Raw genomic sequence first — 25571 nt, forward strand, 5'->3', positions numbered from 1 at the left:
CAAACGAGGGGTCGTTTGTTTAATCGTTCAACAAAATTGTTGAGAAAAATAAAAACCAAGGCTTTATAAATATGACGTGTACTTAAATCCAAAGATAGATAGACGCCAAAAAGATTTTAAACATGTCACAGAATTATAAATATCTTTTAATTGATTTTGACCCGTCGAATAGTCTAGCATTTATTTTTCGTAAAATAAAGTTTTAATAAAACAAGCACATCCCTAAAATAAGTCTATTTTGCCAGAAATAATTTAGTGTCTTTTTATGAGTGGCTGCATTTGTGTGAGTAGAAGAATTGCCAGGCTGGACAAGAAGTAGTTGAGGTGGACTAAAGCGAATAAATTTGGTAATATAATCTGTTGTAAAATACATATGCATCATGAAAATTTGGTGTTTCTTTTAACTCTAGTTTTGTTGTGTTTTCGCACCAGAAGGGACATCCAACCATTTATGACAGCTACATCTATAAACAAATTTTGTGATCCCCATAAGTTCATGCAATTATTGAAATTTGTTGAGATTGCATTCTTCAAAAAATATATCTGTATGGACTAAATTCAATGTTTAATGTTAGACCACATTTAAATATAATTGTATGTCGAACTGTAGTCAAATTCATTTGAAAGATTTAATTAAATAAAGAAATCTTGAAAGTCTTTTTAATTATTTGTTCTAGTTGGATTAGGATACTTGCTTTTATATGCATAATTGTGATAAAGAGTTCTAAATCGATTCATTAATTATACTTATTTGTTTCGAATCAAAACCTTTTTTCCTATCAAAATAATTTGTTATATGGATAATTTTTAGTGTATTATATATATAACGATGGCATGGTATGAACTAAACACAATTATTTTAATTGATACTTCAACATTGTCACAATAGACTGGTATCAATATGGTCTCCTCATATTAATGTTGCTTTAATTAGGGTTAATGGACGATTGAAACGTGGCATCACCACCTTTTATTTTTTCAGAATTAACATCTCCAAAAAAATTGGTCACTTAGAGGTGGCATGACATGCCTAAACCATAGCTGGCGAGACGTCTTTATAGTGTAATAATTTGACACCTTTAATATTGTTTTCGACCATAAAATGTCTCATATTTTTTTAGCCATGAAAATTGACAATTTTAATATTCTTTCGACCTACTAATAGTCTCAGTATATTTTTCTTGAAGATCCAAGGTTAAATATCTGATTTAATTTTTATTATTTTGATATATGGATCTCGCTTTCAGTAATTCGTGATTGACAAATAAATTCTTGAGAAAAATCGGAAATCTTAGAGTGTTCACGCAGCAAATTGGAAATTTATCATAGTACTTGTAACATTTCAAAGATGGTATCAAAACTGCGAAAAGATTAAATTTCTGGCATTAATTTGCAATTAACTCTTTTTAATTATGAAAATGATACTATTCGAATCAAACAGATAGCCTTTATTTTTGGACATTCTCATAGAGTTGGTTCATTATCATCCATCACATGATTGATGATTCCCTACAATTTTGTGCTAATCCAAATATTTCAAATTCACTTTCCAATAGTGATGGCATTAAATATACTCTTACAAAAATGATTCTAATCGAATCAAACAAATGCCTTTACTCATTGTGACAACGTTGGTTCATTGATCATCCATCACATGATTTCGCACAATTTTTATATTATTTCACTTTTTAATAATGCTCTGGGCTATTTTTAACATGATCGCACATTCGACTCAATATAATGAAATTCATACAAAAGAAATATATATAAAAGAGATAATTTTGCCCTCCTATCATTATTATGAACACATTTATATTCGTGGATATTAGGTAATTTGACAATATCATAACAACTGAGTTGCACTCCATCATCGTGATCTAGGTGTCACAAACTCATATAATTTCTAACTAAAATTAGTTCTTTCTATTTAACTTAATTAGCTTATTGAAAATTTGATTAATTGATTATATTAGGGGCATGTGCATAGATGTTTGGGAAGTAATTAGTCTCGGCTGTAATCAACTAAATTAGTATGCTTTTGAGTGGAAGTCCAATAGTAGGTTTTCTTTATCAATTGTTTTGTTACTAAGTCAAATGTTTGTCCCTTTTTCTTGATTGAAGTATTTGTCCACATTATATATAAAAACCAGAATTTGGCCCCAATTATTCTTTCCCTAGTTCTTTATTTTCATCAACTATTAAATAAAATTATTGCACACGCGTGCAGTTTAATTGCATGCAGACAAACCAAAAAGAAATTCAGACAAAAAATATTAAAATAAAAAATTATAAGTATATAAAAGTAAAGCATCGAGCAGCTAACTAAAATAATCAAATGGGATAAGCACCACGTGTACTCAGGTCTAATGCAAATTAAAAACAAATGTGAGATTATTCATAACTAATTTTATTTTACAATTCTCTAAAATTGAATTGACCAAACATTAATTTTTTTTTTATCACGAGAAAGATCGATGCTTATAAACTAAGATTAATCCTTCGTAATACTAATACTATGAAATTGAGTATTGGAACGATATTTCTTCAATTAACAACTCTCTTTAATAGTCAATTTTACTTTAATTCATCAAAACCAAACACCAATAAACCTACCATCGAAACAAAAGAAAGGAGAGAACATAGCATCAAAATCCAGCTGTGTGAATTGACATGTTCGATTCATAATAATTTCAGAATCCAATTATTTATGTTCTTTAAGTTTGGATTTTGCGGCTCTGCCCATAAATTAATTGGCTTTTCAATTTTTTATCAAAACAAATTACTATTATCAATCCCAATGGTACGAAAGAAAAATAAGTCCAAGTGAATGATTAAGAAGAAGAAGATAAAGTAGTTTATAAAAATAATGATAATTATAGTAGTAATGCATTGTTTTGGCTGTGAAATGGAATCTTACTACCTTTTTATTTCATCTACAACGTGAATTATTGTATGCTTCGCTTTTCTTACTCCAATACATACAACCCCCAGGCCCCATGAAAAAGTCTAATTCGGTTTAATTTAAAATTTATTTTATCAACTCAAGATTCCCTGATTCGATTTCTTCACGTTAAGTAGTTGAGCATTTTTTAAAATTTATACAAGTTTTTTTTTTCCAATTTATAGTATATTATAATTCAATAAATATATAAAATAAAAAAAATTAATAAAATGATGAAATAAGAAAAAGTACAATTGTGACTGAGTTGTTACTCCTTGTTAGTAGTATTGTGATTGAAATTTGTAATGTTGATTAAATAGTAGAAAGTGGCATTGTGATTTGTGACTATGAGTTTGGTGTTGAGTTGTGAATGACCTCAAAGCTTTTTCTTTAATAAGTAGGATAGAAACCGGCTAAAGTTCAATTTTTTTGGTCAATTAATACTTCAGATTCGAAAAGAAGTAAAATTTGAAATCAACGTAGCTTTTTCTTTAGGTAGAACCGAACCCAACCGAACTTCTAATTTTGATCAAATAAATCATAGGATCTAAAACCGCAAATCATGTTTTATTATCAATCACAATAAATCAAATCAATGACATTAACCTAACCATATTATCCAACAACAATCAACTCATGCGACAAATCTAGTGTCAAGTATAAGTTGTATAACAAAACATGTTTTACTCTTGCCACGTATCAAATCAATTAAACATCAGCCAAACCACATACTCAAAAACAATGAAATCAAACAACATAGTACTATTATTAATAGGGCAGTGATAAAATGCAAACTTATATATTGTACAAACTCAAAACTACTCAATACAGCTTTAACACACTGTAAAATTTCAAGATTTTAATGTCCACAATATCAACACAGCATCAATCATTGACTACCGTTGAAATTCTGTTGACATTTTCCTAATGATGTTTTTTATGATCTATTGACATTTTTCAAAAGTTCGAATCATAGTTTTGAATTTGTACAATATTTAGAGTTTTCATAAGATCACATCCCATTATTCACAACTCTAATTAAATTTTTTTTTTGTAGACTGAAATTTTAGAAGGTCAAAACTGAGTTGCTCAGAACCTTTTATTTTGAAAATTTGTATCCAAACTGAAATTGCAATTTACAGAAATCGAATATAGAACAAGATCCCATACAGCCCATAAACTCCTCAATCAAGACAGCAATGAAAAACTAAAGATTTTGTAAATAAGATAATAGTATTAAACATTGAATAACTAATTTGTTAACAAAGCTACAACCCATACATTGCACAACACGGCCAAGCCTCCCCCCAACCCACCCACATCCAACAACAAAAGAGTGCAAAAAAAGAGAAGCAAGATCAAAAATGATGAAGGCAACATTTGCCGCCTTCCCGCTGTACGAAGCCCATCCCGTAACAGTGTTATGTTCCAAAAATATGTCTGTGGACAGGCTGGGCGTCGAATGTGCCAACAACTTGTGTCCATGGCTTGTCTATGACCAAGAGAGAGTTTTTCGATAGATGCTCAACAAATAAAACAGGATCTCTGAATGCACAAAATTCAAAGTTCTTTCTACCGCCGTGTTTATTTTCTGAACCCTGTCGTTTCCGCTTACTCACTCCATTGCTGTGTACCTTTCTTGTTGTTGAAACCAGACCATTTGTCAAGTCCGTGTCATCATCCCTGTCGACAGGCATCCCAAAATCGATCAAGCACATCGCCCTGTAACACCAGAAGTGGTCAACTCAAGAAACAGATATACAGAAAGCAGAAAATAAAGACGGTTTTGGTATTCCTTGAGGTCTTGGATACTGATGATTAATCATGATTTATCAAATCTCAAGATTGAATTTTTGAGTAAAGTATCAGCTCGATATTTATACCATCTTGTATCATCTCTAGCCCAGAATCCTCTCTTACAACCCAAAAGAAGATTTTAACTACTCAATGTTACAATCTGTCTAATACATAACCAAAAGAGTAATACAAGAAAAACTATAGGCAAAGCTTCCCTATAATAACTATATCCCTCACCCAAAAAGCTAATTGTGCATGTAAGCTATCTAGCTAGCTCACAGCTCTAAAAAACAAAAATGAACTCAGCTCCCTACCGTGCCTGGGTTATGGAAGGAACTGAGTTTGTTACCCCTATATAGTCATTGGAACATTAGAGAATAATCTGGCCCTGGCAGAAAGTCCGTGTAAGGTTCTAGCCTGTACTTACATTACCCAGTTGATAAAGTCAGCCCTAAGTCACTAAGCTGTCTGATCTGGCCTGCATCTGTGCTATGGTAACTTTAGTTATCATGATTATCTAAGATGTAGTTTCCTGGTCATTACAAACAGCCTGAGTTCAACAAAATCTTCACATTTGCAATGAAATATACTACAGGATTACATTTAGTATAAGGGAAAATGATCTTACCTGGGACTATAGACAATGACAGAAGATGAAGTTGAGGATGGGTGGAACGAAAGACCAATAACTTCTCCGGGAAATTCTTGGTATCTCCTTGGCAGAGAAAATGTGTGATGCATGGACCACTCCCCCAATTGTTTAGCCTCCACATCTAATGCATAAACCTGATTTGAAGAGGTGGAGATGATAAGAATGTTGCTATTTTTAGGAGTAAAACCACCAGCAGTAACCGCAGCTCCATCCAGTCTTGATATGAACCAGTGTTGCCTGTATTCAAAATAATATATTTGAATGAGAATGCAAACTTCAAAAAGACTACTTCCGAGAAAAAAATCAGTGAGTCAGATTCATATTCTTCTTCTTACATGCTTCCCAGAATCAGTATTAAATAAAATAAGGGAAAGGGTCAAAGACACCCTCATATTTTCCTTGAAAAGTGCTCCTGTTAAAGTACAAATAAACCCCTTGTGAAATTGTCATTGTACTTTAACTAACTCTTGTCATGAGGGAAACATTGAGGATGAATGTATAATTGAAATTCCTTCGGACACTAGTTTAAACTTGCAGGAAATTTGGAGTATTTAACCCATTTTCCAAATTAAATATCATAATAGCGTTTTATATGCCACTACCAAATAAGCTAGGTACCTGAACAACACAGATTTAAACTACTCCTACATTTATGTGTTAACAGGGCTAGTAGCCATTGCCACAAGAGTAATAACTGCGGATCAGTATGAATATAGCAGAATAATACAGTACGTTAATATACATAAAAACCTACACCCTCCGTCCCATGTTACTTGAGTCACTTCTTGTTTGCACTCTTTTTGGAAAAATTATAATAAATGGTTAGAGTGGAGAAAGAGTAAAGTAAGAGAGAGGATACAAAAGATGAGACTCTTCTTACATTATTCTCCCTCTTACTTTATTCTCTCTCTCTATTTTAACTATTTATTATCATTTCTCTAAAAGAAGTGCAAAAAGAAGTGACTCAAGTGACGTGGGAAAGAGGGAGTATTAAACTAAGGTCAGAAACTTTTATACAACCACTAGTAGCTACAAAGACATGCAGTTAATAGAGAAAACTTAATGCATATCCAATAATTCAAATAAAAGAAAAAACGGCATCAACCATACCTCAGTGTCTCAAGATTGAAAGTATAGACATCTCCATAGCAGTTGACAGCAGCTAACCACTGGCCGTCATTGCTTGTGAACATTTTTGTAATGGGAGGTTCGCTAGGCGGGAGACCATCTGCATTCTCTTTCCGGCAAGGAGTGAAAGCATGGAGGAGATCCTCATTTCCAACATCTACAACCTACAACATGATCATATGTTTTCAGAGAAATGATAACAAAACCATTCATCAACAACTGGTTCATGGAAAGTCTAGGAACCCTGATTTATAATTCACTTTTCACTTGCAAGATAACATCTCATTTACTTAAGTAACAAGACGGGAGCCCTAACATATTTTAAACTCATTCACATCATCTACTTAGAAACACAGCAAGTACTCTAAAACTAAACACCCTGCAAAAACTTTTGTAAACTGAAGATTCATTATCTAGGCCCAAATCCCCAACCTTGTAAACTGAAGAAGTATAACAAGTAATGACCCATGCAAAGACTTTCAACATAAACAACTAATAAGAAATGTAATTACTGTTGATAAAGTTGTTACTAATAAAACGACAGAGAAACTAGTGATAACCAACACCAAGCACAAGGTGAATAAAACTTGTGAAGGTATAAACTGCACAAGAAAGTGCAGAATTACAACATTTTGTTCACACCTACAGTTCATTATGAATACAAAATCAGAAGTTGTTTTTGCAATAAAATGGAAATGGGGAATATGCTGTTTGGTAGTAAAATATTAAGCTTTTAAATTAGGATTATCTATCCCCTCAGAAAAAAGATATTTTTCATATGATCTCTCATAGTGCCACCCTAACCTACGAATAATAATAGAAGCAGCAAATAGATATCCATACACAAGAAAAAGGAAAACAGAATTCATACATATATCCTTCTGTCCTGCCCAGCCAGTATTAATTTCGAAGAGTCGGAGCTGAAAACCATGAAATGGGCAAATGGCAATCCCTGAGGGAGCTTCCTTTTATCTACAGACCAACCTGTGCCTGATTTGATTCTTTTTAAAAAAAATAAATTAGGTTTTATGTGATCTGAGTAGGCAACTAGTTCTCCTGATGAAGATATTGTACTACAGATGATCTTCCGAGAAACCTTGCATTTAATTCTGGCCACTAAATCAGTCCGTGCAGACCCACCAGATGGGCTAGGACCGATATCAGTTACACCACCATTTTGCAATCGCACGCAAAAGATGTCTAAGAAATTTGCAGACTGAACCAAAAGTAATGGTGTCTGATTGAAAAGTGTTTTAATAACAAGTTGCATTGGCATTCTCTGTGGTGCAGGGCATATGTCATGAGGAGAAAACTTAGTAAATTCCTTTACAGAATATGCAAAAAGTTTAGTGTCATCGCCTGCTGAGATAAGCATTGGCACACCCAAATGAGCCCATTTATGGTAACTGAAATCAAGGGGCTTGTCTGGACCTCGTGACCTCTTAACTTTTTCATCGGGAGGCAGATCTGCCAATGAGAGAATATGTAGGTTAGGTATCAGTAAGACTAAGGTGGTCAAAACTGGACACAGTTCTATTAAAAATTTCAGAAAATTTAGAACTATGCAAATCAATCTACCTTCAAGGCTGATAGGCACAGCTAAGGTCAATGCCCTTATATCATGAGTATGAGATCTCACATAGCTAACATAGACCCATTTCTTGACAGCTGGGACAAATTTTTCATCTCCAGAATCAACAGCCTCAGTAGAAAGTTTATACAGTATGATCTACAAAGTGGCAATTATCATAGGTTATAGTTAACATTACAGTATCAAAAATCATTTGCAAACATTTGCACTAAGGGATGATCATGCTTGCAGCAAAACAAGATCAGAAGATTGAATATTCAATAACCATTTTCAAGGCAAAAATAGCTATGAGTTAAACCATGATGAAAGAGTAGGATATTGTCAAAATCACAGAGCATAGATAAAAACTAGAGTATTTTACAAAAAAAAGCATATGAATTTACCTGACCATCAGAACCAGCAGAAAATATTCTGTTATGGCTGGGAGCTGCAGCTAAAGCATTTACATCACCTTTGTGATTTGAATGTTCCTGCAAAAGTGTTCCAAACTGACCATCCCAGAACTTCACACAACCAGTACTATCCCCACTGGCTATTGTCCCACACCTGATACCATAAAATGCAGACCAAAGTGGACAGTCTATTAGTAAACAATGTCATTCCAATATGTAAAAACACAGCCTCACATGCAGAAATACAAAATGAGCAATTTGACCCATTCTTACCTTAATGCAATTAATGACCATATGCAAAGATCATTATCACCGCCCAGATATCCATGACCAACAGTTATTCTGTATATCTCCTGAGACAACTTAGCATCCCAACACCTTATGAACCTGAACATGAAATAAAATTATATAAAAACCAATAAGTTAACAGAAACTTAAAAACAAAAAGTATTTAACAGTCTTGTGAAAACAATCCACAAGCCAAATGTACAGCATTTCAGAGTCACTCAACATTTACAAATAGAAAACTAGCATACCCATCGCTACTCCCTGAATAAATCCTACTTCCATCTGAACTCCAGGTTACACTAAGTGTGCGCCCTAAAGAAAGAGAAACAAATGATAAGTAATAATCATAAGCATGTTATACTCCCACACAAGTTTGACCAAAAAAAATTGCCAATTAAGCAAGGGCTTGATGTCTCACCACTGACCCTAGGCAACGTTCTATTATAAATAAGTTCTTCCGCATCAGAAACACGATAGATCCGGACACAACCATCGTCACAGGCAATTGCTAGCCGGGTACTTTCAGCGTCAATTTGCTCATGAACCAGCTCGGCATGTTTTTTATCATCTTCATCTTCACTTTCACTATTCTCCTCATCATCAATGTCACCAGTAATTGAAGTGCTAGTATGACCATTCTGATAAGTTTTTGCTTCCTGCCTCTCATTCGGACGCAAATGATTGCATGGCTCTGCAGCAATTTGCCAAATCGAGAAACCAATAGAATCTAGAACTGTCTGCAGTAGTACAAAACGGGAAAGCAAGAAAGCGAGTAACCATCAATAACTTCACCAAAATGTCTAAAGCTCGTATCTTGACCCAAAAAATGGAAACCTTAACAGACATGCTATTAGCCCTACACCTGAGGTCTAACAGACTATAATAGACATTAATACTACATGCTATTAGCCCTATACTGAGCTACTTTATGGTATCGTGCAATTGTTCAATAAAGATGGTAGTAAAATGCATCCTAATACCAAACATTAGCACTTTTCCATGCTACACATGCATCAAAATCTCCCAATTTGTAAAAATAAGCTCCTAAACAAGGCAGCTGATACATGTATTTCCTTATTTAATACGGAGCGGAGGATAAATCAAATGAAGAAGAATATCATAAATTAGCTGGCGCACAAACCTTTTGTCTCAAATCGAACAAATCCCACTCGGAAATGGAGCCATCAATGCTGGAAGACAGCAATCGGCCCAACGGTCCACCCCTCGGCCCGGACTGACACCAAACCAGCGAAGACACTCTAGAATTAGGGTCTCCATGTATCGTCTACACCATACCCAAAAAACAAGATTCTGTATAAAAATATGATTGATCAAAAGAGAAACAAGAAAAATCATAGGGTATGGTGTGGCATACGAGCTGACAGTGCCAGCCGACGGAACCCGGAGAGACAAGCCAAATCTCGAGCGAGCCGTCGGCACGAGCGGCGGCGACCTGCGAGCTATCAGCGCTGGTAGCTAGAGCTACAACCGGCGACGGGGTCCATTCCACCGAATTGATTCGGTGAACTTTTAGCATCTTCACAGAATCCTCCAGATTTAGGGAAATTTTAGCGACGACTGAAGAGAAGCATCACAAGGAAAATGAAGCGGGGACGAAGTAGGGTTTAGGAGCGCACGCCGATATCCCGGGTCGGATTTTATTTGATTTCTGTTTCCGGGTCTACATCACTCCACTTAGGCCTTTCTTATGACAATCCATCTGTTTGTGTTTTAGGCCCAATCATACTTTTGTCTAACCCGGCTATAATAATCAACGCCCCTTAAAGTGACACTCTCACACCATATATCCAGCAATATTATAAATATTATTAATATTGCTGGTCGAGAAAAATTATTGTATAGTGTATTAGATATTGTTGGCTCAGAAAATTTACCCTTTAACATTTTTTATGATTGCCACTTGGCAGCTGATTATTCGTCCACGTGTACAAATGATTGACTAGGAATGATAGTATGGTGCTACTTTAAGATAGTGTTATCATTTTAACGCACCTCATGCTGGAGTAATAGATAGAGTATTTAAATTTAGTTATATTGCTTAAAATAATGTATTACTAGTTCTAACTAAAGAATAGTCGAGAATCCTAAGCTACGTGCAATTTCTATTGAATAATCTGTTTGTCATTGCAATGAAATGAGCTAACTTGGTCAATAGATTAAAAATCACCAATAGTGAATCTTTCTTCTGAGGTGATAAATCACACTACAGAGTCCATCGTAATTCGATCTTATTTACATTCGAATAAACTAATTGGGTGCCAACAAACCCGATGCCTGATGGGACGTGATGTTTAGTTTTAACTTATTGAATTGTTAAGCACTTTGATGCAAATTCTATATCATATCTCTTCATACCAATCCACCAATAAAATCCTTCCTGGTCGCAATATATTTTAGTACTTCCATGAGGCATTGAACATGAACTATTGTGCGCTTCATGTAGCATTTCAATTTTCAGCTCTTCATCCTCCGACAAATATAAGTATCTATTAGGAACTTTGTTCAAATCTTCTATCCCTGTAAATAAACTCTACTCTAAATTAATCTTTAGATTATCACCTAAGTCTTTTGAGAATGTTTAATCCACTGAATAAAAGTATCGCTCTCAAGCACTCTTTTTATCCTACTCAAAGTGAAGTATTTCTAATTTAGTGGGAATTTTATGCATTATTGTTTTGTGTGTAAAGTATTAAAGTAAACTAGAGTGATGTTTCTATATTTTTCTAATTTAGTAGGAGGGTAATGTTTCTATATTTAAAAGTGTGTCATTTAGAGTACATCGTCCCAAAATGAAAATATATCATTTAAATTGGGATAGAGAGAGTGTGCAAATGATTTTCTTGTTGATGGACAAAAGCAAACTGAACAAAATCTAGATGCATTATGCAAATGAGGAAACTATGTAGTATGTTCTCCCAAAATGGGGCTGAGGGAGTAATGATTTAAAGACATAATGTCTCCATGCCATAATACCCTTATGACATTTTTACATAGATATATTTTTTATTATGACTACTTTACCCAATATCATATTAAATGGATACAAATTTAATTAAGGAATACTAAATAAAATTAAATATCTTTATCTAAATGCATATTTATTGATTTGATTAGAGATTAACTACAATCATGCTCGAAACTTTTTATATGTTTACATATCATTTTTTTCATGTTAATTTTATACTATACTCCCTCCGTCCCATAAAAGTTGAGTCGTATTCCTTTTTAGTCCGTCCCAACAAAGTTAAGTCATTTTCTTTTTTAACAAAAGACAAAACATCTAATCACTCTTACTTTATTCCATCATTTACTTTACTCTCTCTTATCTTTCCTACTTTTTTCATTTCTCCTATTTATTTAATATAAATTCTCAATCTCCGTGCCCAAAAGTTTTGTCTCAACTTTTATGGAACGGAGGGAGTATTATTTATTTAAAAACCATGAATTCAGATTATAAATTAGTTACTGTAATACATACTTAATTATTATTTAATAATAAAATAATTTGATAACTTCATATATTATTAGTTTTCAAATAAATTTTTATCTAATCAATTGATAATTTAATTATGAGTTATTTTCTTTTTTATGTTATACTTTCATAGCCGGTTTTATTACTTTTTTTTTTGTTAAATTTAGTATTCAAATTTGAATTGTATGATTAAATAATACTAGTACTTAAGATGAATCATTTGTTTGCGTCATCTTTTGTATTTTTGTAATAATTTTCTTAACTTTTATCACATGTAATTCTTTTTATATTTTGATTGACAAGTACTAGTTAGACTTCGACTCTAAAATATTACTAATAGATAAGTTAGGACATAATTTTTTTTTATATATCTAAGTTAGACAATATCGTTCCAAAATTAAGAATTTAAAGAATTAAAAATTTGAAAGTAAAGAGTTAAAATAAAAATGTGAAATTCTTAATTCAAAATCGTAAACTTAATTAGTATTAATATATCAAATTTTAATTTGTTTTGTGATACGGTGAATTGAGCTACGCGCCTACGCATTCAAATTTTTAATAAGTAAAAGATTTTTTTTTAATATATAGCTTTATAATACATAGTATTAAATAGATAAATTAGAAACATATATGTGACTGTTCTTTTATGGATGCAACTATAATGTTCGAAAAAATAAAATCTTAAAAAATAAAGAATTATAACTCAAATCATGAAATTATTAAAATCAATGCCTTAAACTCAATTATCATTTGAATATAGTATATCATGTTTAATTTGTTTCATGGTATAGTGAATAACGCTAAGGATTCTAATATTTTATAAAGCAAATATTAAATATATTGCTTTAAAATATTAAATCGATAAGTTAGGAATATGTTTTTTTTTTTTTTATCTTGGTTTGATTGTAACTATCCACAAATTACGAATTGAACGAATTAAATTTTGTAAATGAAGAATTTTTTAAAAAAGATAAATTTCTTTAAATTAAATTCATAAACTCAATTAGTATTAATATAGCATATACTATCAAATTTTGATTTTTTGCATGCCATAGTAAAGTGAGCTAAGAACTCTAATATTTTAGAAAGAAACAGAAAAAATATTAACTTTATAGCCTTATAATATTAAACAAATGAGTTAAATATGTGTGATTATTGTTTTAGTAGACAGACCAAAATAAATGTTACTAAGAAGGAAGTATTAAATTTTATATTTTTATAAAATTTTTAAAGCATTGGAATTTTTAATATTTTAGAATTGTCTGTCTGTTTTACTATATATTTTTCATTTTTAACCCAAAAAAATGGTAAAATTCATAAACATTTTCGTATCCTTTTTAATATTCTTTAGTTTCAGCAAGTTATAAATTTTTTTAAGGAATACGAGAAAAAAAAATAGAACTTAAACGCATGGTCAATGCCAAAAGTTGTGGATCCCCGTTACTTTCATTATCAAATTAACCTTATCAAGATCTAATTAATACTACTTCCATATATAAATGCAGGGGCAACAAAATACATGTACAAAATTTTAATTTAATTTAAAATTAAATGTAAAATAAAATTACTATTTTAACCCCAGATGAGTGTTATATTGCTAACTCAATACTTAATTGATAACTATAACTAAATAATAACCATTAAATATTCAAATTAAAGCTTAGATCATCAGCCCTGAAATGTCAATACGATCAACAAAAAACGTCAGTAAGGCCATAGAATTAAATTCAAAAAATATCAACAGGGGTATTAATGTCAATTAACTACAAAATTAGTTATATTTAACTTTTAAAAGAAATCTCAAAACTTTAAATTCATAAAACATATATCAAATTAAAGATAATTTTATAAGGATTCCAACGATATCCTACATGCATATGTTCCGACGTCAAAATTTGAAAAAAAAATCGAAATTTTTTAATTTTTTCGTACATTGAAATGTCAACATACTATATAAAATATATCAATATAAGCAATGAGTTAACATTCTTAAAGCATTGTGTTACATTCTCAAAGCATTGTGTTGATATTTTCGAACACTATATTGACATTTTCATCCAAAACCCTAATTTGGAGTTTTTTTTTTTTTTCGATTTAATTAATAAAAACGAAAATTACACGTGGCAAATTGTAGACCACACGTTTTCTAAAATCCTATGGCCTTAAATTAATTGTAGTTAACAATTAAATGATGAGTTAGCAATTGATCGTTCCCCCTTTAACCCCGTTATGGCAATGCCACCATGTCCCTAAACAATTTTCTTATTGTTATTATGATTAGTATTTATCATTTATTGTTGTCTTCCTTACATAATTATCTATCTAATCATTTTTTCCAAAATAAGTTTTTGAAAAATATGTCTTGTTTATGATAGGAGAGAGGGAGTACTAAAATCGGGCGACCAAGTTCTCATTATTCAGTTATCAAAATTGCAAATAAAAAGATTTTGGGTTTTCAATTTCGATTTTGGTTTCAAGGTATTTAGTATGCCAGGAACCGAGCTGAAGATGGGGTAGATTAAAAGTATTACAATAATACTTTATTATAATGTGTGTACGTCTGTATGATATCCTTTCAAACAGCAACCGAGCGAATATCACATTCCTAAGGTCATCTCCAATCCATTATTTTAAACTTAATCTATTTATAATTATAGGTCACATCAAAAAGTAATTTTACTCCAAACATTTACACCAATCTTAGATTTTACACCATTTTTGAATACATGTTTCATAAAATATTGCAATAGTCACATTACACACTCATATTTGGTAACAAATAAATAGACAACTCCTATCATATAGAGTATAATCACTGTAACTTTACATATCTTCACAACACTAGCAAAAATTAAGCAAGATAGTTTACTTTTTCAGTAAAAGTTAATTCTACGAACCTCTCTTCTCCCAATAATTTGTATCAGGGGCAATTGGATAGAGATCCACAGCAGGAGTTGAAGAGCCAATCCACGGCGCATCCATGAAAACACCCTCACCAACAGCTGCACCCATTTCCACTTCATCGAGTTTTATCTTACCAACTGAGCTGCTCGGCTTTGCAACGCCATCTTTCCCCTCGAGGTCTTTCTGCAGCTACAACATTTGTGCAAATGAGCGCCACATTGATAGCTCTAGTAATCTCTTCCTTGTTCAAGCTCGACTCTAATCTCCGATCGACTAGCTCCAACAAATTTCCTTTCTCCTTCAAGGATATAGCCTGATTGAAAATTGGAAGAGCTCTGTCAAACTCATCCCAGTGCAGAATGTTGAAGGGAAGATATGCATGCACATTTTTCATTTTTATTTATGTGATGCATGATTAAGTTAAAGAATAGTATAACTTTTTTTCCTATGCAAAGGTAAATGCATAAAATGTTACCCAGTCAAGAAGATAAAAGCTATCCTCCTTACGCCTGACGCTACTGTTGCTCCTCCCACTGACAATTTCCAAAACAACGACTCCGAAGCTGTACACGTCGGCTTTATCTGTCAAATATCCTCGCATTGCATATTCGGGTGCCATGTATCCACTAGCAATCGTATACATATATATTTAACGAATAAGTTTTGTTTTTTATATGAATATTTGAAGCAGAGACAATTAATACCCTTACAAAGTTCCAGCAATGCGTGGGCTTATGTGGGAGTCGTCTTCATCTAGCTTTGCGAGCCCAAAATCAGATATTTTAGGGACTAGGTTTTTATCAAGAAGCACGTTAGTAGCCTTGATATCACGATGGACGATTTTCAGCCTCGATTCCTCGTGAAGGTAAGCCAAACCTTTTGCTATCCCGACGCAGATCTTTTTCCTCGTTGGCCAATCCAAATGCAATTGGTGTTGTGCCGGGCCTGTTATGGACATGGATGTGATTAATTAAAATAAACAAAACATAGCATAAGATAGAAGTAATAACGTTAAAGTTGTCATATAAATTAACCAAATAATGCACGAGCAAGGCTATTGTTTTCCAAATACTCATAGACAAGCAACAACTGGTTGCCTTCTATGCAGCATCCGTAGAGCTTAACAAGATGAGGATGTTGTAAAGCGGAAATCATGCCTATTTCATTAATGAATTCACGGTTCCCTTGATTTGATTTGGAAGAAAGCTGCTTCACAGCGATGATGGTTTTATCTTCAAATTTACAAAACTTGAGACTTGCCAGAAAAATTAATTTAGAAAATTTCAATCTTATATAGGGAGTAATAAATATGAGTTGGCAATTTGGCATTACCTTGTACACGGGACCAAATCCACCTTCACCAATCTTATCAGCAGGATCAAAATTGTTTGTAGCAGCTCTAATTTGCCTTAGGGTAAATGACCCCGTGCGAAGGTCAAGACCCTTCAAATCTATAAGAAGGGCCGTATAAATCAAAGAGTGGTTCACACGACTACAAACTGTGTCTAATTTTCAGAGTACAAGTTGAAATAGATCAACAAGCAAAATGTTGGACTAAATTTGCACACACGAAAATAAATAAGATCCACTGTGTCCAAATACTCAATTACCATGATACATTGAGTATTTGCCCCCCAAACAGCCCTTCAACCTCAGAATACCCACAAGCAACACGAGTGCGAAAATAGCTGCCATCGCTATACCGACTTTAGCTCCTGTAGAGATATGCCGCTTCCAGGCTTATAAGCTGGACATATTGATGTATAGATAGGGTAAGATGACATGCAAATGTAATCTCTTTATTGGTAATCATCAAAAAAGTAAATTGTTAAAATCTGCACTATGATTTTGATGGATAGCCGGAACAAATTTGAAAACCTCCAATAGAAAGTGATACTACAATTTCACGTGCAACGGTGCAACCTACGAAATGAGAGCATGAAGAGAAGAACTTCGTTTCCTTTTAATTTGTTTTATGGAGTGCTATAACTCTAGAACCAGATCAAACTTACTAGCATGAACGACAGATATGGCTGAAATGAGAGGACCATATACAGATCTCATAGGAAGAGCAGCTGTTCCTTTTCCAGCCCAATAGAAGCGGATCTCCAAGGTGTGATCACCAACAAATGCATGATATTGCATTGTTTTTGGAGTATTTACTCCACCTGCTGCATTCTCAATGTTGAAATCCTTCTCAAAAAGTTTTCCCTGATTTTTAAAATTATCAAGATTGAATTTGGCAAATGAATATTTTCACATATCTATATGTAAAGTTGATGTATCGATGAGAACCTGAATATAAATATCAAAAATACGCCTTCCAAGGCTTCTGTAAGTTGTGTGATTAGTAAACATGATCTCCGCAAAGTGGATATCCATTCTGTATTTACCATTTCTCAAACAAAAAGGCGTGCTGTGGAGTACAGTTTAGATTCTTGCGGCCCTGAAATGCTAAAGTTGCTTGATGCAATCAGACTTTTTCCGTATCCAGATATTTTATTATAATCACAGAACTTGCCTGTGCTGCTGAATCCCCAGTTTGTACCTCGGTAGAAGTTTTCAGCAGAGCTATCAGCTTCATATTTACCGACTCTTTCTTGGCTTCCGCAGTTTATATAGAAAGAGTAGAAATCATCTGATGGAAAAAAACACATGTTTTGAATTTCGAATATTTTTTCCTGAACTTGAATTGACAAAACAGAATTTTCAAAGAGCTGCAAGGCATACAAATATCCTCAGTAATTTACACATTTAGAGTAGTTTTACAAAAAAAAAACCTTTTCTTCCAAATTACTAGAACTTCAGTGTCATTCTTCACTAATACATCTAGAAATTGACTTGGGGGAAAAGAATGAGGAAATACTCGAGAAAATAACTAATGTCCCATTCAATGCTTATCTCAAAAAGTTCTAATTTTAAAGGCATATAATATAAATGTGTCAGTTTATCAAATACAAGTCTGTTCATTGTCCCTAATTGCACTTCTTTGTTTCAGGTGGGTTAAAGTCATTGAAGTGCTGGATAAATTTCAAGAGCCACATATATAAGTGAGTTATCACTTACTTGACTTGCACTGCGGATTTACACAATAAAAAGCACCACTGCCAAAAGAACGTGATATTAAGATTCATGCTACATTAAATGATGAGATGTAAGTGAAATGCATCAAACAGAAATCAGCAACTTACTTGGTGTTTCCATTTGAGTTGGCATACAAGTTTCTGAAAAGGAGTGCCAATATCTAAGTCGGTACAATAAATCCGGACACAGTATACACAGAAAAATGAGCGATAATTAGTAATCTCACGGGCTTTTTGTCGCGCATCTTGGTTCTGGACTTACAGGTGTGAAGTTGTTGTAGGATAGGTCGCTGCAGTCAAAATGTAAGTTTTTAATCAAGTACATTGCTATATGGATTTTGGGCATGCAATTATCATTCTAGTACTACGATAAGTGGGAAATATTAAGTTCTGGGTGAAATGGAACCTCACATGTTTCTCTCTTATCTTTCATTAATTCAGGCACCTCCCCAGTAAAGGAATTCCCAGTCAGGTAGCTAGCAAACGAACATCTCAAGTTAGCAATTCAACAAAATATTAAAATCAGAGCCAAAACGTTAAAAGTAGATATAAATCATCACGTGAGGAGAGTTGAGCCATATAATTACCAACTACAGCCCATACTGACAGATGCACTAATTAACCATATGAACTATCACCACAATGATGTAAAAGCAATACTATTTGATTGAGTCAACTACAAATTGCTGAAAGTTGTCAATCAAACTGGTTTGGAGTAAAGGAAGAAGAAAGACAAGATATTGGAATTAAAACTCAAAAGAAGAACAATCCTTTTAAGAGGCCTAATAATCCTCTCACTGAGGCCTTCAGTTGTTACCGTCCTTAAACCTTTATTTTACAAGATATCTAGCTTATATAAAGAGGAGTTATTTATAGGATTCCTACAAATTCTATTCTAGGAAAGTAAATCGACATATAAATAAACAAGGAAAAAAATCCTCAACAGTTAAAGTAAACTTCAACAATCTCCGAAATAATGAAAATAATCTCAAATTCATTTCAAGAGATAATTGAGATCACTAGCATGATCTCTATCACAAACTCTTACATGTCTCCTTTTTGAACACCAAGAGCTGGAGGAACTGGTCCTGTTAAATTGTTAAAACTCAAATCTCTGCACAAGAAATGATGGTATTTAAATAAAAGTACAACAATAGGGCATGGTAAGGAATAAAGTTAATACATAGTATGTCATTTGACATTAAAAGTCAGGTAAGCAGCAGTATTATAAATGTTTTTCAGCCAACAAAATTACAAATCATTCCAAAACTTGCTTAATAATAATCAGTACAAGACAATTGAAGCTTAAGGTTTCTGGTTGTGAGTTAACTATATGATAGGCAACCAAAGTATTTATGTTCATATAAAAACATAATGACCTCAATTCAGAACACTAGAAACAACACATGTAGGAAAAGTTTATGAGACCTAAGGAATATTAGTAGGAGTATAATATTTAGTGTCTTGATTATGTCATAAGGTGTTTGCTCTAAGAAAATTAAACTATGCTTTGCATTAAAATATCAAAATATACTATCAATCTATTATCCAAAAGATAAATGATTATATTGAAATAATTTGCACGGACCATCCAATAATCAGACCAAATATATCTAAATGATTGGATTCTAAATAGATTACTAAAATTGCCATCAACTGTCACTGAATCAAATGTATTTTAGCTTTCAATTATGTATAAAAAATAAAGGGGTATTGCGCCAAATATCATTAAACTTTCCAAAAATTTTTTTTCCCACGAACTTAAATAGTTATTGAATTTCCCACTAACAACAAAATCCAGCTACATTAAATGAGATGGATAACCATATCTGGCTTCTAGGGACTTTATAATCACATAAATATTACTCCCTCCGTCCCATAATAAAAGTCACATTTTGCCATTTCGGTCCGCCAATAAGAGTCGCGTTTCACTTTTTACCACAAATAGTAAGTGGGTCCCACATTTTACTAATTCACTTCACTCACATTTTATTATAAAACTAATAGTATAAAGAAGTGAGCTCCATATTCCACTAACTTTTCAATCCACTATACTTTACTTTTCTTAAAAACTGTGCCCATAACGAGAGTGACTCCTATTGTGGGACGGAGGGAGTATCTGATGTGATGTGATGGCAAATGAGATGTAGCCAGATTCCGCCGTCGGTGGAAAAATTCAACAACTATCTAAGTTCGTGATATTATATGACAAGTTTAAAGTTCGTACACAATTTTTTGGAAAGTTTAGTGAGATTAGGCACCAATACCCCAAAAATAAATAGTGCCACCATAAAAACATTGTACTAACAGAGAATCGTCAACCATCAGATGTTCAATAAAGTTCGGGAGTTCCCCCACAATATTGCAACTCCTTAATATCCTGCACAATAACATCCAATGAGTCGCACAAAAGAAATGACTTATTTTCTGATAGAGAAGCGGACAAATATTGCACTCACACTTGTTCCCATTTAGTAGAGGTAGCAAGAATGGGGAAGTCTGATTGATTCCCATTAAGGTCACTGATTCTTCTGCAATGTGGAATGATCACAAACATAGATACCGAGTCTCGTAGAAAAAGGAAAGTCTGCTTTCATATGTTAAAAGCATACTCACAGGTCAGTTAACTTGGTTAGAAAAGTAAGGTCAGAAGGGATCGGTCCACTCAGACCACTAGCCTGAATCTCCCTGAGATAATGATTCAAGTTTAAATTTATTCATGAAAAGAAACAGAAATCTGAAAAAGTGAATCAATGTACTATTAAATGACCAAATGCCTTACATTCTTTTTATATTTATCCAGTTCTGGATATAATTTGGTATGCTTCCTGTGAAATTGTTGTCACTAATTCGGCTGCACGCAAATGATGGTTACATATGAAGCAAACTCAAGATCTAAAAAAACAAAGGGTTCTTCTTAATGTATAGCCTGGAATTTGACTCCTTAGCGACCTTTTAGCTCAATTTTTTAAAGTAGCATGTCTTAATCTATGTTATTTGGATCAGAGTTTGTGGCCGGATTTCTGGAACAAATTTTTCAAATTTTCATGATTTTTTACGACTAGGCAAACAACTTAGATAAGTACAAGCTACCTTCATAATTTTTAAAATTCTAGCTGAAAAGTCACTACAGGACCAAAATCCGGCTACAATGTAAGGATAATCCCAAAAATATTAAGGGGAAACTAGGAAACTTACAACACTTCCAAAGTGGTCATTTTTGCTTGGAAGTAAGCTGTCTACATGGGGGATAATGTTAGATAATAATAATATCACCTAATAATATGGAGTATAATATTACTACTAGTCCAAGATAGAGTTAAATTATTACAATCTTCTTATAATATTACAGGAATATTTCCTGTAAAATGATTAGCCTCCAAAACCCTTGGTACCAACAAAATCGCAAACAAGACATCCGTAAATACATCAATAACATGATATTTCGCTCTGCAATTGATGGAAAAAGAGGAAGAGATATTGGTACAGTGATGTTGCCATATTCTGGTGGAATTGGACCGGTGAGACAGTTCCCGAGAACAGTGCTGCAGTAGGAATGCATCCATCCCCAATTGATTTCTTTTCCTTTTGGGATCGAATTCGGAACTACTAAGAAACGCAGTTCGAGAGGAAGACTTACATTTTTCGAAGGAATTCCATTGAACCCCATTCTGGAGGGAGATTGCCATTCAGGTAGTTCCTTCAAGGTTACTGTGTCGATCACCAATCAGTTAAAAGGATGTTAAACATGCAGATGCAGTAGTAGTGTAGTGGAGTACTACTTTCATTTCACACGTCATTTTTCACTTTGAAAAGTTTTTTTTTTTTGTCATTTTCATATACTAGTACTATTATTTTATTTAAATAACTTTTTTTTAATCAAACTTCTTCTCTTTCTTTCATTTGCTCTATTTTATTCAATTTTTTTATTTTATTTTATTTTTCTCTCCTATAAACGAGGTGTTTCTGTTAAGATATTATTTTATAAAAATAATAATAAATACTAATTAAAATAAAGAGAAATTAAAGTAAATTAGAGAGAAACGTAGATATGATTTTTTTCTATATTATTCTATCTCAAACTTTACTTTCTCTCTTTTTTAATTATTTAGTATCTTCTTCGTAAAACATTGATCGAAAGAAACGGCTCACTATACTGACAAAGAGTACTTTATTAATAATTCACTTAATATACTAAACATTTTCTTAAACTTCATGCAAAAACAAGTACCTCAACTATGAACGGAGGAAGCACTTGGACATTGGTAAGCATTTGTAAGCGTGCAACTGAACTAATAGTAACTAGGAGTAGTTTAGCGTGCACGCTGAACTAACTAGGAGTAGTTTTCAGACCCGAAATACTAAAATTAAATGGAGGGAAAATAAATACTACTTCCTTCGTTCTATAGTAGTGGAATCATTTTGCTATTTTGGTAAGTTCCATTAAGTTGAGTCATTTTCCTTTTTAGTAAAAGTTTACACATTTCTTCTCATTTACTTTAGTCTTTCTTACTTTATTCTCTCTTCATCTCTCTACCTTTTCCCTTTCCTACTTTATTCTACTTTTACTTAAATCGCTTAACACAATTTTTCTTAATTTCCGTGCCGAAAAAAATGCGTCAACTACTATGAAACGGAGGGAGTACTAGCATAACAAAAATAAAAGAATAAATAAAATACTTTCAACAAAATAATAATAATAATAATAATAATAATAATAATAATAATTAAAAAATATAATTTACGAAATAAATTACTTTCTGCCAAAAGAATATTTGTCTATGTTGTTTTTTTATATGCTTATAAATTGAAATTCGCTAAGAAAATAAGACTATTAATAATTTCTTTGATGATAAAGAAAAATAATTGTAATAATAGTACTAGTAGCCGACTTACATATCTTGTAGGTAAGGGAAGCCAACAAGCTCTCTGGGAAGTGTGACCCATTTAGATTCTGTGTCTTCAAAATGCTGCAATTTGTTTTCGGTGCTTAATGTTAAACAGACTCAAAATTCTCGTAAGATGGAGCACAAATATACTCTCTTTTTCGGTGCTTAATGTTAAACATACTCAAAATTCTCATAAGGTGTACTCTCTTTTTTCGATGCTTAAATGTTAAACATACTCAAAATTCTCATAAGATGGAGAACAAATATACTCCCTCTGTCCACCGTCTAAAAAACCATTTCGCTATTTTAAGTTATCCATCATTTATAAAATCATTTACTTTATTTCAGTTTTAGTATATGGACTTCACATTACACTAATTTTTTACACTCACACTCTATTATAAAACTAATAATAAAAATGTGTCTCATATTCCATTCACTTTTTTTCTTCATAAAATCAAATATTTTTTAAAAATTCGTGCTAAATAAAAAGGACTCTTTAAAGGGTGGATGGAGTTATGATAATTCTTTAGGTGATGATCGTTTTTACTCAACAAAGAATGCATAAAGCACTATCAAAAGTTTGGGTGAATAGGAATTCTAGTGTCGTCAAAGCTAAACAACAGCAAAATATCTGCAATAACGACAGAAATATGTAGTAATAATATATTACTTCCTTCGTTCCGCTTTATTTTAATAGAGACGTTTAATTTTCTGCACTCATTTTTAAAAAATAATATTTATACAAAATTAAAGTGGAGAAAGAGTAAAGTAAGAGAAAAAATAATATAGAAAATAGTCTCCTCTATATTGTTTTCTCTTAATTTACTTATTCTCAACTTTAACTATTTATTAATACTAATTATTTTTTCAAAAACTAATCGCAGAAAATGAAACACATCTATTAATATGGAAATGAGGAAGTACTTAGTTACTAGGAGTATCAGTATTTTGCTATTGTTTTCCATTCATAAATAAAAACACATACGAATTTATGCTAACATCGATTCCAGCATCACTAAAGCCAAATAACATCGAAATATCAGTATAGTAACTAAATATCATCACTGCTACCGATATTTTGATTTTGTTTTCATTTTTTATTAACAATATATGTGGATCAATGATAAGGCTAATTTCATGCATTGGTTATATAGTGAAAAGCATCACATTTCTGTTGGGTCTAACATGTTTTATTAAGCCAGGTGTGTGATAAAGCGCTAGATCCAGGAGATACTGGAAGAAACAGTCTAGCGAGGAACAGAGCAGAAATGGATCAAAACTGAAGAAAAAGAAGGCTAGAGGAAGGGAGTTAATAGCTGAGGGCAACAAAGTCTATCTATACCTCGCTGGGCCCCACCTCAACGCCTATAAATGGAGGAGTATGCAGCACGGAGAAAAAGGGGGGAGGGAGAGAACTTTTGCTCACGCTTAGCTCACACACACTTGGAAATGGGAATTCGGGATGGTTAAGGGAGTCGTTTTTGAGTTCAGTAGTTCCGACGTAACACCATCCGCGTGAGGGCGAAGATACAATCATTTAAATTTCAGTTTGTTGTTTCTTGTTTTTTCGAACTTCACTTTCGGGAGTCGAATCTGCTGTTGATGCTGTTTAAATTTCCTATGCATTTCTGTTGATTTCATTTCCTCTGTTTTGGAGTTGATTTATGTTGAGCTATTTTATCTGTTGACATGGTGTTTGATCTGGGAGTTCGATTGTTGATCTGTGAAGAATCCAAATCTGTTGTTATGGAGCTGTTTTTGGTTGGAGTTTTGTGTCGGATGCTTGGATCCGGAGTGGATTTAGCATCCGAGTTTTGGATCTGAGCAGGGGAGATAGATTTGTGCATGAATTTCAAGTGTTATGCTCTGTTTCTGTTTGGCTTCGTCTAGTGGCGTAGATTTTTCTGTTATCTTTTCGTATGTCACCTGCCTGTTTTGAATCTGATTGTTTGTTTCCGAATCGCGTCCAATTAAATTTACTGAGTGTTCTTGCGAGTCCATCGGAGAAGATGAAGTCATTTTTCAGTTGATGCTTTAGTTAGTTATTCTGCAGCTTTTCTTTTCGTCCGTATTTACTTTTTCAGCTTTGGGTCCCACTTGCATTTTAAATTCCCTGGTCTAGGTAAATTAGTTATGAGTCTTTAGATCTAGTGATTGTCTAGTCTTAGTTTTCATGCAATATTCATTTCTGCCTAGATCGAGCTGTTAGCATAGCAGAGTTCATTTCCAACCCTAGTTTAATTTCCTCAACCAAAAAAATGCGTGGCAGCAGCCAAACCAAAAAAATAGTTTCCAGATCTCTCTGCATCGATCCCTACTTCCCTGTGCTAAATTTTAGTATTCGTGGTTGAGGGTTTTGAAGGAGTGTTCTGTGTATCCAACGACCGAGATTCTCCAGTTCCGAGAGTTC

The 25571-nt window shown here is 33.0% G+C and overlaps 1 protein-coding gene and 1 pseudogene across 2 annotated transcripts; both read right to left on the bottom strand.

Moving 5' to 3' along the window:
- Nucleotides 1–4141: 4141 nt before the first annotated feature.
- LOC125194450 (WD repeat-containing protein PCN-like) lies at nucleotides 4142–10438 on the bottom strand. Of its 2 annotated transcripts, XM_048092677.1 has the most exons (12): nucleotides 10165–10438; nucleotides 9931–10074; nucleotides 9208–9526; nucleotides 9038–9101; nucleotides 8775–8888; nucleotides 8493–8655; nucleotides 8097–8247; nucleotides 7390–7985; nucleotides 6501–6682; nucleotides 5367–5627; nucleotides 4518–4663; nucleotides 4142–4433 (listed from the first exon to the last, which is right to left on the bottom strand). In XM_048092677.1, exons 1-12 carry the CDS (start codon nucleotides 10324–10326, stop codon nucleotides 4363–4365), a joined length of 2373 nt encoding a protein of 790 aa, XP_047948634.1. In that variant the 5' UTR covers nucleotides 10327–10438; the 3' UTR covers nucleotides 4142–4362. The 2 variants fall into 2 exon arrangements, with proteins under 2 accessions (XP_047948634.1, XP_047948633.1); XM_048092676.1 differs by having other exon boundaries at nucleotides 4142–4663; nucleotides 10165–10435.
- Nucleotides 10439–15050: 4612 nt separating this feature from the next.
- On the bottom strand, nucleotides 15051–21948 carry LOC125194763 (annotated as a pseudogene).
- Between the last annotated feature and the right edge of the window lie 3623 nt (nucleotides 21949–25571).

The sequence above is a fragment of the Salvia hispanica genome, chromosome 6, assembly GCF_023119035.1.
Source record: "Salvia hispanica cultivar TCC Black 2014 chromosome 6, UniMelb_Shisp_WGS_1.0, whole genome shotgun sequence".
Classification (NCBI taxonomy): domain Eukaryota; kingdom Viridiplantae; phylum Streptophyta; class Magnoliopsida; order Lamiales; family Lamiaceae; genus Salvia; species Salvia hispanica.